General features: G+C 50.3%; 1 protein-coding gene across 2 annotated transcripts in view; it reads left to right on the plus strand.

The window, feature by feature from the left end:
• The first annotated feature begins 975 nt into the window (after positions 1–975).
• LOC147018172 (ras-related protein Rab-35-like) overlaps positions 976–12,273 on the plus strand; it is a 63,383-nt gene continuing 52,085 nt past the window's right edge. Inside the window, exons 1-4 of one of the 2 annotated variants that reach the window (XM_085897596.1) lie at positions 976–1,261; positions 1,803–1,853; positions 6,657–6,780; positions 6,959–7,083. In XM_085897596.1, coding sequence (XP_085753722.1) covers positions 982–1,261; positions 1,803–1,853; positions 6,657–6,780; positions 6,959–7,083 — 580 coding nt within the window. In that variant the 5' untranslated portion in view covers positions 976–981. The remainder of the gene's footprint in view (positions 1,262–1,802; positions 1,854–6,656; positions 6,781–6,958; positions 7,084–12,273) is intronic. The other variant, XM_085897597.1, reaches the window with a different exon arrangement.

Below are 12,273 nucleotides of genomic sequence, written 5' to 3' on the forward strand. Positions count from 1 at the left end.
GGTGGCGGTGATGCTCGTGGTCGTGTCGGGGTGGCGGTGATGCTCGTGGTCGTGTCGGGGTTGAGGTGATGCTCGTGGTCGTGTCGGGCTTGACCTGATGTTCGTGGTCGTATTGGGTTGGTGGTGATGCCCGTGGTCGTGTCGGGGTGGCGGTGATGCTCGTGGTCGTGTCGGGGTTGAGGTGATGCTCGTGGTCGTGTTGGGTTGGTGGTGATGCCTGTGGTCGTGTTGGGGTGGCGGTGATGCTCGTGGTCGTGTCGGGGTTGAGGTGATGCTCGTGGTCGTGTCGGGGTTGAGGTGATGCTCGTGGTCGTATTGGGTTGGTGGTGATGCCTGTGGTCGTGTTGGGGTGCCGGTGACACAGATCCTTACCCTGTGTGACACGCTCCAACATTATCCTTTCCCTCATGTAATGTCTATTTTCATTATTTTTACGAATCCCAATCACCTAATATTTATTTATTTAAATTATATCTGCCAATCCATGAAAGTATCAATAGACCTAGTTATATTTTTTATCAGTTCTCCCTCTGCTCCGTATATACCTCCAAGCGTTGCGTCATCTGCAAATTCGGAGAGATAAGACTCTTCACCATTCCGTCCAAATCATTGATATAAATTATGAATAATGATGGTCCGAGTATTTGGTCCCTGAGGTAACCCGACCGCCACTACTTCCATCCTCCCAATCACGGTAGGAACACACCACGAGCCACTCCACAAGCCCAACCCTTAATCAACAAGCTCCGATGTGGGACCTTGTCACACGCCTCCTGGAAGCCGAGACGCACGACGTCCGTCGCACCTCCCTCAGACACCCAAATTGGGCGGTGTATAATCACCATTCCTCGGACCGCATTGTGTTGTAAAATTCGATTTTTAGTATTTTAAAAGAACCGATAAATCATGTAAACACATCAAGGTGTTGCGCAGATTTCGAATGGGTTCTTGATATTCCACCGCAAGACGAGACAGGATAAGATGAGACAAATCGAGCCGTTCTGCCGGCCGGACGCGCACGCGCACGCGCACAATCACCTTTGTGGTCGACGCCTCACCATCTGTTCTACTATCTTCTTCTTTTTTTTCTCTCCTTTATTTCCTCCTTCCCTCCCTTATTTTTTTTTGTTTTCTTTTTATTCCTCTCCTCGGCTGCGGTTCCATTCGAGCGTTTGTATTTTTCGCGCTCTGCCCCGGCCCTTGGCCATCATGGCGAAGGAGTACGATCATCTGTTCAAGCTTCTCATCATTGGGGACAGTGGTGAGTGTGTACCGGGCGGGCCCGGGGTTCAGAGGAACTCGTCATTGTTCGATAAACTGTCGTCGTGGAATGAGAATTTTTCATTGAGCGGTTCGATGGGAGCATCGTTTGGTACAGTGATGGTAATATATATATATGTATATGTATATGTATATGTATATGTATGTATATATATATATATATGTATATGTATGTATATATATATATATGTATGTATATATATATGTATGTATATATATATGTATATATATATATATGTATATATGTATGTATATATATATGTATATATGTATATATATATATATATATATATATATATATGTATATATGTATATATATGTATATATATATATATATGTATATATATATATATATATATATATATATATATATATATATATATATATATATATATATATATATATATATATGTGTGTGTACTAAAAAGGGACATCATCACCGTGTGAATCTGTTGTTATAAGTTTATAATGAACAACCGGGGGGGAGTGTGAGGTGATCTCATGTTTCCTTCTTCCCTCAGGTGTGGGCAAGAGCAGTTTACTATTGAGGTTTGCTGATAACACGTTTTCAGGTGAGCACTTGGATCTGCTGCGAGGAGTGGGTGGTGTGATGGTGATAGTAATGAGGGGGGGGGCGCGGGTGTACCGGGGAGAGTGGGGGGCGCGGGTGTACCGGGGAGAGTGGGGGGCGCGGGTGTACCGGGGAGAGTGGGGGGCGCGGGTGTACCGGGGAGAGTGGGGGGCGCGGGTGTACCGGGGGGCGCGGGTGTACCGGGGGGAGTGTGGTGGGGCGCGGGTGTGCCGGGGAGTGTGGTGGGGCGCGGGTGTGCCGGGGAGTGTGGTGGGGCGCGGGTGTGCCGGGGAGTGTGGTGGGGCGCGGGTGTGCCGGGGAGTGTGGTGGGGCGCGGGTGTGCCGGGGAGTGTGGTGGGGCGCGGGTGTGCCGGGGAGTGTGGTGGGGCGCGGGTGTGCCGGGGAGTGTGGTGGGGCGCGGGTGTGCCGGGGAGTGTGGTGGGGCGCGGGTGTGCCGGGGAGTGTGGTGGGGCGCGGGTGTGCCGGGGAGTGTGGTGGGGCGCGGGTGTGCCGGGGAGTGTGGTGGGGCGCGGGTGTGCCGGGGAGTGTGGTGGGGCGCGGGTGTGCTGAATAGTTAGGAGGTTCTTTTTCCTGATTTGGGAAAATCTGCAATCTTGGCTCACTCTCAATACTGTGATAGCCTCTCAAGCAGATTAACAAATAAATTTTTTGGTTTGTTCCTTCAAGAACAATTCAGACAGTTCATCAAAGGTCTGGTCCATGTTTGACAATTCAATCTACTTTCTCAAGTAATTTGTCAACCCAACTATGAATTGCTTCGGGTTCTCTCCAAACTGACTCGACACTCTAAAACCCTGTCCGATACCCGCTTTCAGTTAAATCGCACTTCTTCAAAAGCACTTCTTTAAACTGGCCATGATTGACAGCCACCACATCTGACAGCCTGGAAGATGCTTCGAGTGCTTTGCCAGTTAAACTTTGCCATCTGAGCAACTTAGTCCATCCTACCCTGTCCCACCCATTGTTAGTGGCATAAAGCTAAAACTTCACTTACAGCTGTGTAGCTCATATTTCCCCTCAACAAAGGTTGAGGGCTTTGGAGCTCTCGGCTACTCATTTTTTTTTTGTATTCTCTGGTGGCCTTCCAGTTTCAGTTACTGGTGGTGTTTGTTGGGAGTCGGTGCTCCTTATACTTGTCTTTTTTTTTTTTTTTCGTTTTTAAGAAATGATTTTGTGTGAGGTGTGGTGTATTATGTATCGCTCGAGGTTGCAATAATGTTTGTAGCCGATTACCTGGTAATTACCTATGCCACTGAAGGTGAAGGAGGTTGTTTTCACCCCTTTCTGTCTGATTGCAGGATGTCTCAGTTGTGCATGAATCCGGGTGAAATTCTGTGGGCAGGTTGGATGTGTGACAAGGATGAACTGTTTAGATTTTGGTGAAGATCTGGATCTGGATCCAAGTACCAAATTTTTTAAAGTGATTCTTCACCATTGAGAGATAGGGCCAAAAACGATATATAGCACGATATCTCAAAAATTTGTGGACGGATTCGGACAAAACTTCGTGGACAGGTTGGGTGTGTGACAAGGGCTAACTGATTCGATATTGGTGAAGATCTGGATCCGACGACTAGAATTTTAAAAGTGATTGATTATTTACCACTGAGAACGAGGGCCAAAAATGATATTATAGTATGATATTTCAAAAATGTATTGGGCCTAATGTGTTCTCGTGGATCGGGCATTGCATAGCGGAGGTATGCGCTCTACTGAGTGCCCTTCTAGTTTTATTGTGTTTTCCAGAGAAAAGAGGGGAATAAATGAGTTGGGGGTGAGCAGTGGTTCTGGAATTTAACAGTTTCACCAGCAAAGCCCCCCTCCTTCTCAGAGTGAAACTGCCTTCGTCCAGAATCACTGCTCACTTGCACTCATTTATTCCTCTCTCTTCCTGCCTGTGGAACCACCTTCCACACTCTTCGATCTCGTTCTTCCCTGCCAGTCTTCAAGACAGCTGTTTACCACCATCTCAGGTCATCCTCTATCCAAAGCGATGATATTTTCTACATCTGTTAAACCACTCCCAAAATGTTGCTTTTATATATCCATCTTGTCCACCTCTTGCGTTCTCCCCAACCCTCTGTTACCTGCATCCCTTTTTTGTTCATCTCAGTCTACCTTCTCCACCTTCGGGGGGGGGGGGAGAGACGGGCGGAGGTCCGTCGGGGGGGGAAGAGACGGGCGGAGGTCCGTCGGGGGGGGCGGGGAGAGACGGGCGGAGGTCCGTCGGGGGGCGGGGAGAGACGGGCGGAGGTCCGTCGGGGGGGGCGGGGAGAGACGGGCGGAGGTCCATCGGGGCGGGGAGAGACGGGCGGAGGTCCGTCGGGGGGGCGGGGAGAGACGGGCGGAGGTCCGTCGGGGGCGGGGAGAGACGGGCGGAGGTCCGTCGGGGGCGGGGAGAGACGGGCGGAGGTCCGTCGGGGGCGGGGAGAGACGGGCGGAGGTCCGTCGGGGGGCGGGGAGAGACGGGCGGAGGTCCGTCGGGGGCGGGGAGAGACGGGCGGAGGTCCGTCGGGGGGCGGGGAGAGACGGGCGGAGGTCCGTCGGGGGGGGGAGAGACGGGCGGAGGTCCGTCGGGGGGGCGGGGAGAGACGGGCGGAGGTCCGTCGGGGGGGCGGGGAGAGACGGGCGGAGGTCCGTTGGGGGGAGAGAGAGCATCGGGGAGAGTGAGGGGCGGAGTATGCTGAATCGTTAAATAACAAGCCGTTGGGCGACGAGGGATTCGCTAGGATCGAAGCGCTGGATACGATGCTTTTCATTCTGACCGATCCACCGACGAAGATTCATTGCCAAGACTTATTGGTTCACATACAATTGTTCCTCTGCCTGGCAAGATTTTTCCTATTGTGTATTTTGCCAACTGGCACTCCTCAGAAAAAATGACGGTAAATAGACACCCTATTTTTGAAGGATTACCATTTGAAAAATAATCGGTTTGCTGGTTTGTGCTTTGGAGCCTTGCGTTGCAGACACACACACACACACACACACACACACACACACACACACACACACACACACACACACACACACACACACACACACACACACACACACACACACACACACACACACACACACACACACACACACACACACACACACACACACACACACACACACACACACCCCGATAAACTTCTCTCAATGCTCTTGTTTGACCACACCTCCTGAGCCACACAATATTTTTCATAAGCCACGCCCAATTTCCTAGGCTACTCCCACTTTAAATAATAAATAATTAGAGGTGGTGTGTGGGTCATGGAATCCTTTTCGGTAAATAAATAATTGAATGTGGTGTGTGGATCGTGGAATCGTTTTCGGTAAATAAGTAATTAATTGGAGGTGGTGTGTGGATCATGGAATTGTTTTCGGTAAATAAATCAATAATTTAAGGTGGGGTGTGCATCGTGGAATCGTTTTCAGAAAATAAATAAATAATTGAAGGTGGGGTGTGGATTGTGGAATCGTTTTCGGTAAATAAATAAACATATAAATCCACAAAGACAGAAATGCCAGTGATTCCATTTATTTTGGATCCTTTTCACTTTGGTCAATAACGTTTGGATCGAGGAGAGATCGAAGGTGGAGCGACGGTATCGTTCCTTACAAACACTGTCTACACACCTTAAATGACGGTAAATAGACACCCGATTTTTGAAGGACTACCATTTGAAAAATAAAACCTCAATCAAAAATCGGCTCGAGCAAAATTTTCTAAATATCTCGAAGTGTTTAATTCCGAAGTCTCGTTTCTCTCCATTCAAAACTGAAGGACAACTATTGAAAATACTGTACGCGGTTTTTCGGCCGCTGCACAGCAACAGGTGGTTGCTTGGCAACGAAATTCAAACGCGCACATTCCCAGACCATATGGCACCTGTTGGCAAAGTTTCATCGAAATCGGTTTGCTAGTTCATGCTGTGGACCCTCGCTTTGCAGAGATACACACACACACACACACACACACACACACACACACACACACACACACACACACACACACACACACACACACACACACACACACACACACACACACACACACACACACACACACACACACACACACACACACACACACACACACACACACACACACACGGAAAACCCGACAATAAGGGATATCTAGCCTATATCACGAATCCAATAACTAACTCTCAATATTGTGATGCCCTCTCATGTAGATGAACACACAAATCTTTTGGGCACGCACCAATAAATTGTTCCTTCAGGAACAAGTCAGGCAGTTCATCAACGGTCTGGTCCATCTTTGACAATTCAACCCACTTTCTTGTGTCATTTGTCAATGGCGGTGGGGGGGGGGGGGCAGAGCCAAATAAGATACGATCGCACCTCCCTGCCAAGTGGTGATCATAACTACCAACTTTGAATTTCTGCACAACCGTTTCATACTTTAGTGAATCGATAGGCAGATATAGCTGATTACAATATCCCGTTTTTCAGTGTGGGGATGACAAATGTATGTGTTTGGGAGATGATGGATTGGATTGTGGTGTTTATAGAGCACAGTCATGAGGGCTCCAAGTGTCCTCCTGGCTTGCTTCCATTTGCCATATTTCTGTTGCTCCGTAAGATTCACGATCGTGTTGCTGTCATCGTGTTCCCTCATTCTTGACACTTATCAATTTGAAAAGGAAAAACTTAGGAATGTTCTCATCAAGCTTCTTTTGTTGTCATTAGTTTCACATCAATGTGGTATATTCAAAAACGGTGTGCTGCTTTTACTCATCACGGTTGAACAATATTTGCTTTCACACAGGCAGTTACATCACCACGATTGGAGTGGATTTTAAGATACGAACGGTGGAGATGGATGGAGAGAGGGTGAAGCTACAGATCTGGGACACGGCTGGACAGGAACGGTTTCGAACGATCACTTCAACGTGTGTATTCCTTGCTTGACCATCTTTTTCACATCTGGAGTGGTGTCTGCATGTCTGTCTACTCTTGATATCAAGTATCTTTGAGAAGCTGAGTCGAGTGGGAGGAGTCACCACTTTGCTGTAATTGCAAAATATTACTCCCTTCTCTCTCTCTCCCCTGTCTCTTTAACCCACAAAGCTATTATCGTGGAACACATGGAGTCATCGTGGTCTATGATGTCACAAGTGCCGAATCTTTTGTCAACGTGAAGCGTTGGCTGCACGAGATCGGACAAAATTGCGATGACGTCAGCCGAGTGCTTGGTACGTTTTTCAATTCCACATTTGAACTGAGTGCTTCCCTTCCCATATTTGTCAGACAGGATGTTGCAGAGTTAGTGCACTTACCTTTGAGCTTTTCAGCCTGGGTTCAATTTCTCACCTGTCTATAAAACTGTCGGATTGTTGCTTCGCTGGCAGGTGGTTACATCATTGTGCGCCGTCCTTATGATGGACAATAAGCCTGGTGTCCAGTCTGCTAGCATTAGTTGATGGACGTTAGACCCCACAGTGCCTTTCATGAAGAGCAGCCATAATATTGTTGCGGATTTGGAAACCTATCGCACTCAACATACAGGTCCTTTAGATCAGTTATATCGGTAAGTACGTGTTTTCAGTTATGGTCCCGTCCTTTGTTTAATGGGTGAATAATTGTACGTGCACTGTGAATTACTTTATAGTCAAACCTGTTGTTACATCAATTACGACAACAACGACATCCTCCTTCATTTCTCGGCCCACCATCATCCATCGGCACCATTAAACACGTACATGGGCGGAGTTTCTTCGGCCACCAGAGCTCCGACTCTGCCCCAGAGAGATGGAATGTTCCCCTCGACCAATGGGAGGCGTGAGACACCACAGACATCGACTTTCTCACGAACCCTCGACCAATGGGAAGCGTGAGACACCACAGACCAACTTTCTCATGAACCCCGGACCAATGGGAGGCAAGATGTCTCCAACGGTGATCCTCCCCACGACACCCCATCCTGCAGGAGGAATGCCATATAAGAAACGCCAGGGCCTTGGAAAGAGCATCAGCATCAGGGGTGAACGTCAGGTCAGCGTCAGTGTGAACGTCAGCGTCAGGGTTGGGCGATCGGTTTCGAGGTGCCGGAGATCGACTTGTCTGGTCTGGTCGGCTTGGCAGTGATCGGGTTCGATGTGCCGGAGATCGACTCGTCTGGTCTGGTCAGCTTGGTGGTGATCGGGTTTGAGGTGCTGGAGATCGACTCGTCTGGTCTGGTCTGGTCGGCTTGGCGGTGATCGGGTTTGAGGTGCTGGAGATCGACATGTCTGGTCTGGTCGGCTTGGTAGTGCTCAGGTCGTCTCTCGTCTCGTTCACCTGGCAACCGACGCTTTTCCTTCGTTCCTGGTGCTTGGAGCGGAATCTTGTTGCGCGTTTGAGCCCCGTCGAGCCGGATCGTCGAAGACCACACGAGGTGGACAGGTCCAAGTGCAGGCTCTGGTCTCCAGCTCCTTTTCCTCGAGCTGGAAGACTTCAATAAAGACCATTGGGGTCCACTTCTGTGTGTGGGCCCGTCTTTAAGTAGCAACTGTTAAGTGCCTTGTACATTATTTGCATTTCATTTCTCTTCGTCGTGATAACTCTGCTTCTTACGTGCTCCCCTCCTTCCCCACCTATTATAAATAAACCCATGTGTTAAATGTATCAGTTCGTTTTTGTGTTTCTTTTATTGGTTTAACATGGGAGTACGTGTTGGAGAATTAGCCAGGCTGTTGCCGCTGTAAAGGGACATTTGGACCGAGGAAAGCTCGGTGACCATCCGCTCAGGTCACACGGTTCGAGTACGCTAGCGTGTTCCGTACGAGCATCGTCGAGGGTGATTTCACCAGTCGTTGGATGGCGTGAGTACTTAGGTAAATTGGAGTTTGAAAAGTGGACCCTACCTCACGCCGTCAAAATATTGGTGAACTTCAGTCCAATAAGGGACCCGTCGGCTCCGGAGTTACCAGGGTGACGACCTATACATTCCGGGTGATCGGTTAGCCGACTCTACTGCTCCCTCTGGTGGTCGTGCTCATCGCCGATACCCGGCCCTGCCACAATATCACTAGCTCTCTGAGCAAATTACAAATTCTTCATTAAAACTCTTCCAGTCGAACATTATGCCAAGCCGCATCCGTTAAGGACTTTGATAAAATCGGTCTTCGGCTGTTGGGGTTGAACAGAAGGCAGAGATCGGAGAGAAGTTAGCGGTCGGCTGAACCCACATAAAGGTGGGAATTAATGGTGTCGAATTATTCGTGCTTGTGGTGGTGGTCCCTTCCACCTTTTGCTTTGTTACTTTTGTATCTTTCTACAAGAGAATGTGAAATATTTAAATATATATTATGAATTTGGAATTAGATTGCACACAACATACAGGTTCCTTTAGTCAACTATGTCGATAAGTGCTTGTTCCCAAGATAGCTCACCTTCCATTGTTTAAATGTTCAGAAATCGATTAGATGCGCTGCGGATCTATTTAATAGTTAGGGAATGAACAATGGAGACATCCCTCCCCCTCTTCTGCGAAGAGCAAGAAGAACCCTGCCGTCCCGTGACTCGTGTCAACAACTCCCTCCCACCCGTGGCTGAGCGGAGGATGGAGCACGAGGGCATGAGTCATGAGTCACGCCGGAAGCGGGGGTAGGGCGGGAGAAGGATAAGAGGAGATCTTTTTCTTTGTTCATGTTCGGAATTGGAGTAGTAAGCTTTTTTTCTTCGGCAGAGAGTAGCCGTTCAGCAGACCTTCGGGTCCTGTTTGGCTTGGGTTAGGGTTGAGGCCTTCGGAAGCTTTTTGCTTCGGCTGGCTTAGTGAGCTTCGGCTGAGGCCTGGCTCGGGAGGAGGCTTTTTGCTTTGGTGGTTCAGTGAGCTTCGGCTTCTGCTTGGCTTGGGAGAGCTTTTTGCTTCGAGCTGCTTTGTTTGGGAGAGAGTTGAGCCGATTGCTCGGCTTGAGCTGTGAGTGGTGGCTTCTTCTTCTTCTTGGTTCGTGGAGCTCTTTGTTCTCCATTTTGGTTCCTGGCTTGGTGCGACTCATCGACCTCTTCTTGGAGGTGGTCCTTGGTGGAAGCGGCGCATTGACGGGAAGGAGCGACACATCGACGGGAAGGATCGGCGCCTCGTCTCACCAGCACGTGTTGAGAAGCACGGGAGGATTCGCGGGAGCTCGGGAAGGATCGCAGCTCAAGGCGATTGGGTCCAGCTCGCTCTCGCTGGAGCCCGGGTCCGAACAACTTGAAGACCACACAAGGTGGAGAGGTTCGAGATAGGTTCTGGGTTTCAGCTCACCTGTCCTTCCAGCTGGAGCTCATTATTAAAGGCCTCTGCCACAATTTTTTGGGTGTGTGTGTGTGCGCACGTGTGTCCGTGGGCCCGTCTAAGTGGGAAATTGTTAAGTGCTTTTTGTGCTGTAAATGTTTGCATCGCATTTCGTAAAGTCGGTATAGTTCTGCTCTTACGTGCTTCCCTTGTTCCCCATGATTATTAATAAATACCCCAATTGTTAAATGTTTTCAGCTCGTCGCGTCGATTCTTTCATTGACTGAGCATTTCGTGTGTTGGGAGTTGGAGAACCGTTGGTTTGCCGTAAAAGGGGGACATTTGGACCGACGGGTCTCGGCGATTAAGCCGCTCGGAATCGCGCACGGGACAGGCTCGCCTCAGCGGTTTGTTCCGTCGAGGGTGGAATACCCTGGTAGTTGGATCACGTGGGTATTTAGGTACATTGAAGATTGGCAATCGAGCCTACCCCACATGATCAGCCCATTGGTGTATTTCGGTTCTTGTACAAGGACCCGTCGCTCGGACTTATCCGGGCGGCGATCTATATTCTGGGCGATCGGTCGGGCCGACTCGACTTGCGGCTCCGTTCAGAGCGGTCGGTTGGCGGCCGACCCTCCGGCCCATAACAAGATACACATATATATGTATATATATATGTATATATATGTATGTATATGTGTATATATATATATATATAGTTGTGGGCCGGGGGTCAGGGAGAAGACGACCAGGGTGGCAAAGCTATATTGAGTTCCCACCAGACTCCCTGGAATTGCAGGCTTTCGCACACTGATAATTCCGTGACGCGGTGGGTCGCTAATCGACCGTGAACGCCAATAATCAATCATGTGACCTGGGGTTCTCTGTCTATGGGTTAACCAGGTTACCTAATTAATCACGTGATCTAATTACCGGGGGACACGCCCTCGCCCGATTGTAACGCCTTGTCCGAACTGGATCAGATGCAGCCGAGCGACACTGCCAAGGACGTACGGGCTGAAAGGAACAGATCGTTGGGAATAAAGTCCCAGCTCTGTTAGGATACGGACCATGCTGGATCAATGAAAGAAAAGACAAAAACGAGCTGGGAACATTTCTACAAATCATTTATGAACAGGCAGGCGAGGAAAGATATGTGGTACAGTGAATATAGCTTTTATTGTGGTGTATAACAGTCAGAAGCCAGTGGGGAGGGGTGGAGTCAGAAGCCAGTGGGGAGGGGTGGAGTCAGAAGCCAGTGGGGAGGGGTGGAGTCAGAAGCCAGTGGGTGGGGAGGGGCGGAGTCAGAAGCCAGTGGGTGGGGAGGGGCGGAGTCAGAAGCCAGTGGGTGGGGAGGGGCGGAGTCAGAAGCCAGTGGGTGGGGAGGGGCGGAGTCAGAAGCCAGTGGGTGGGGAGGGGCGGAGTCAGAAGCCAGTGGGTGGGGAGGGGCGGAGTCAGAAGCCAGTGGGTGGGGAGGGGCGGAGTCAGAAGCCAGTGGGTGGGGAGGGGCGGAGTCAGAAGCCAGTGGGTGGGGAGGGGCGGAGTCAGAAGCCAGTGGGTGGGGAGGGGCGGAGTCAGAAGCCAGTGGGTGGGGAGGGGCGGAGTCAGAAGCCAGTGGGTGGGGAGTGGCGGAGACATAAGCCAGTGGGTGGGGAGTGGCGGAGTCAGAAGCCAGTGGGTGGGGAGTGGCGGAGTCAGAAGCCAGTGGGTGGGGAGTGGCGGAGTCAGAAGCCAGTGGGTGGGGAGTGGCGGAGTCAGAAGCCAGTGGGTGGGGAGTGGCGGAGTCAGAAGCCAGTGGGTGGGGAGTGGCGGAGTCAGAAGCCAGTGGGTGGGGAGTGGCGGAGTCAGAAGCCAGTGGGTGGGGAGTGGCGGAGTCAGAAGCCAGTGGGTGGGGAGTGGCGGAGTCAGAAGCCAGTGGGTGGGGAGGGGCGGAGTCAGCAGGCAAATTGGTAGGTTGTCAAACCCAGGCCAGCACAAGCAGACAGGAGCGGCGAGCAAGAATGATGACAGAAACTGGCACTTGAAATGGATCTGGATCTGGAGCTGGCACTGAAATCCACAAGCAGATGGGAACGCAGTGCAGGAAAGACAACCACCAGCCCAGGATGAACAGACTGGAGCGGCGAGCAGAAATGACGGGCAGGAATGACACGAGCGGCTTCGCGACCCGTCCTTTTATAGA

The sequence above is a fragment of the Eptatretus burgeri genome, chromosome 10 (assembly GCF_056783735.1).
Source record: "Eptatretus burgeri isolate ZD-2024b chromosome 10, Ebu_testis_v1, whole genome shotgun sequence".
NCBI classification, from domain to species: domain Eukaryota; kingdom Metazoa; phylum Chordata; class Myxini; order Myxiniformes; family Myxinidae; genus Eptatretus; species Eptatretus burgeri.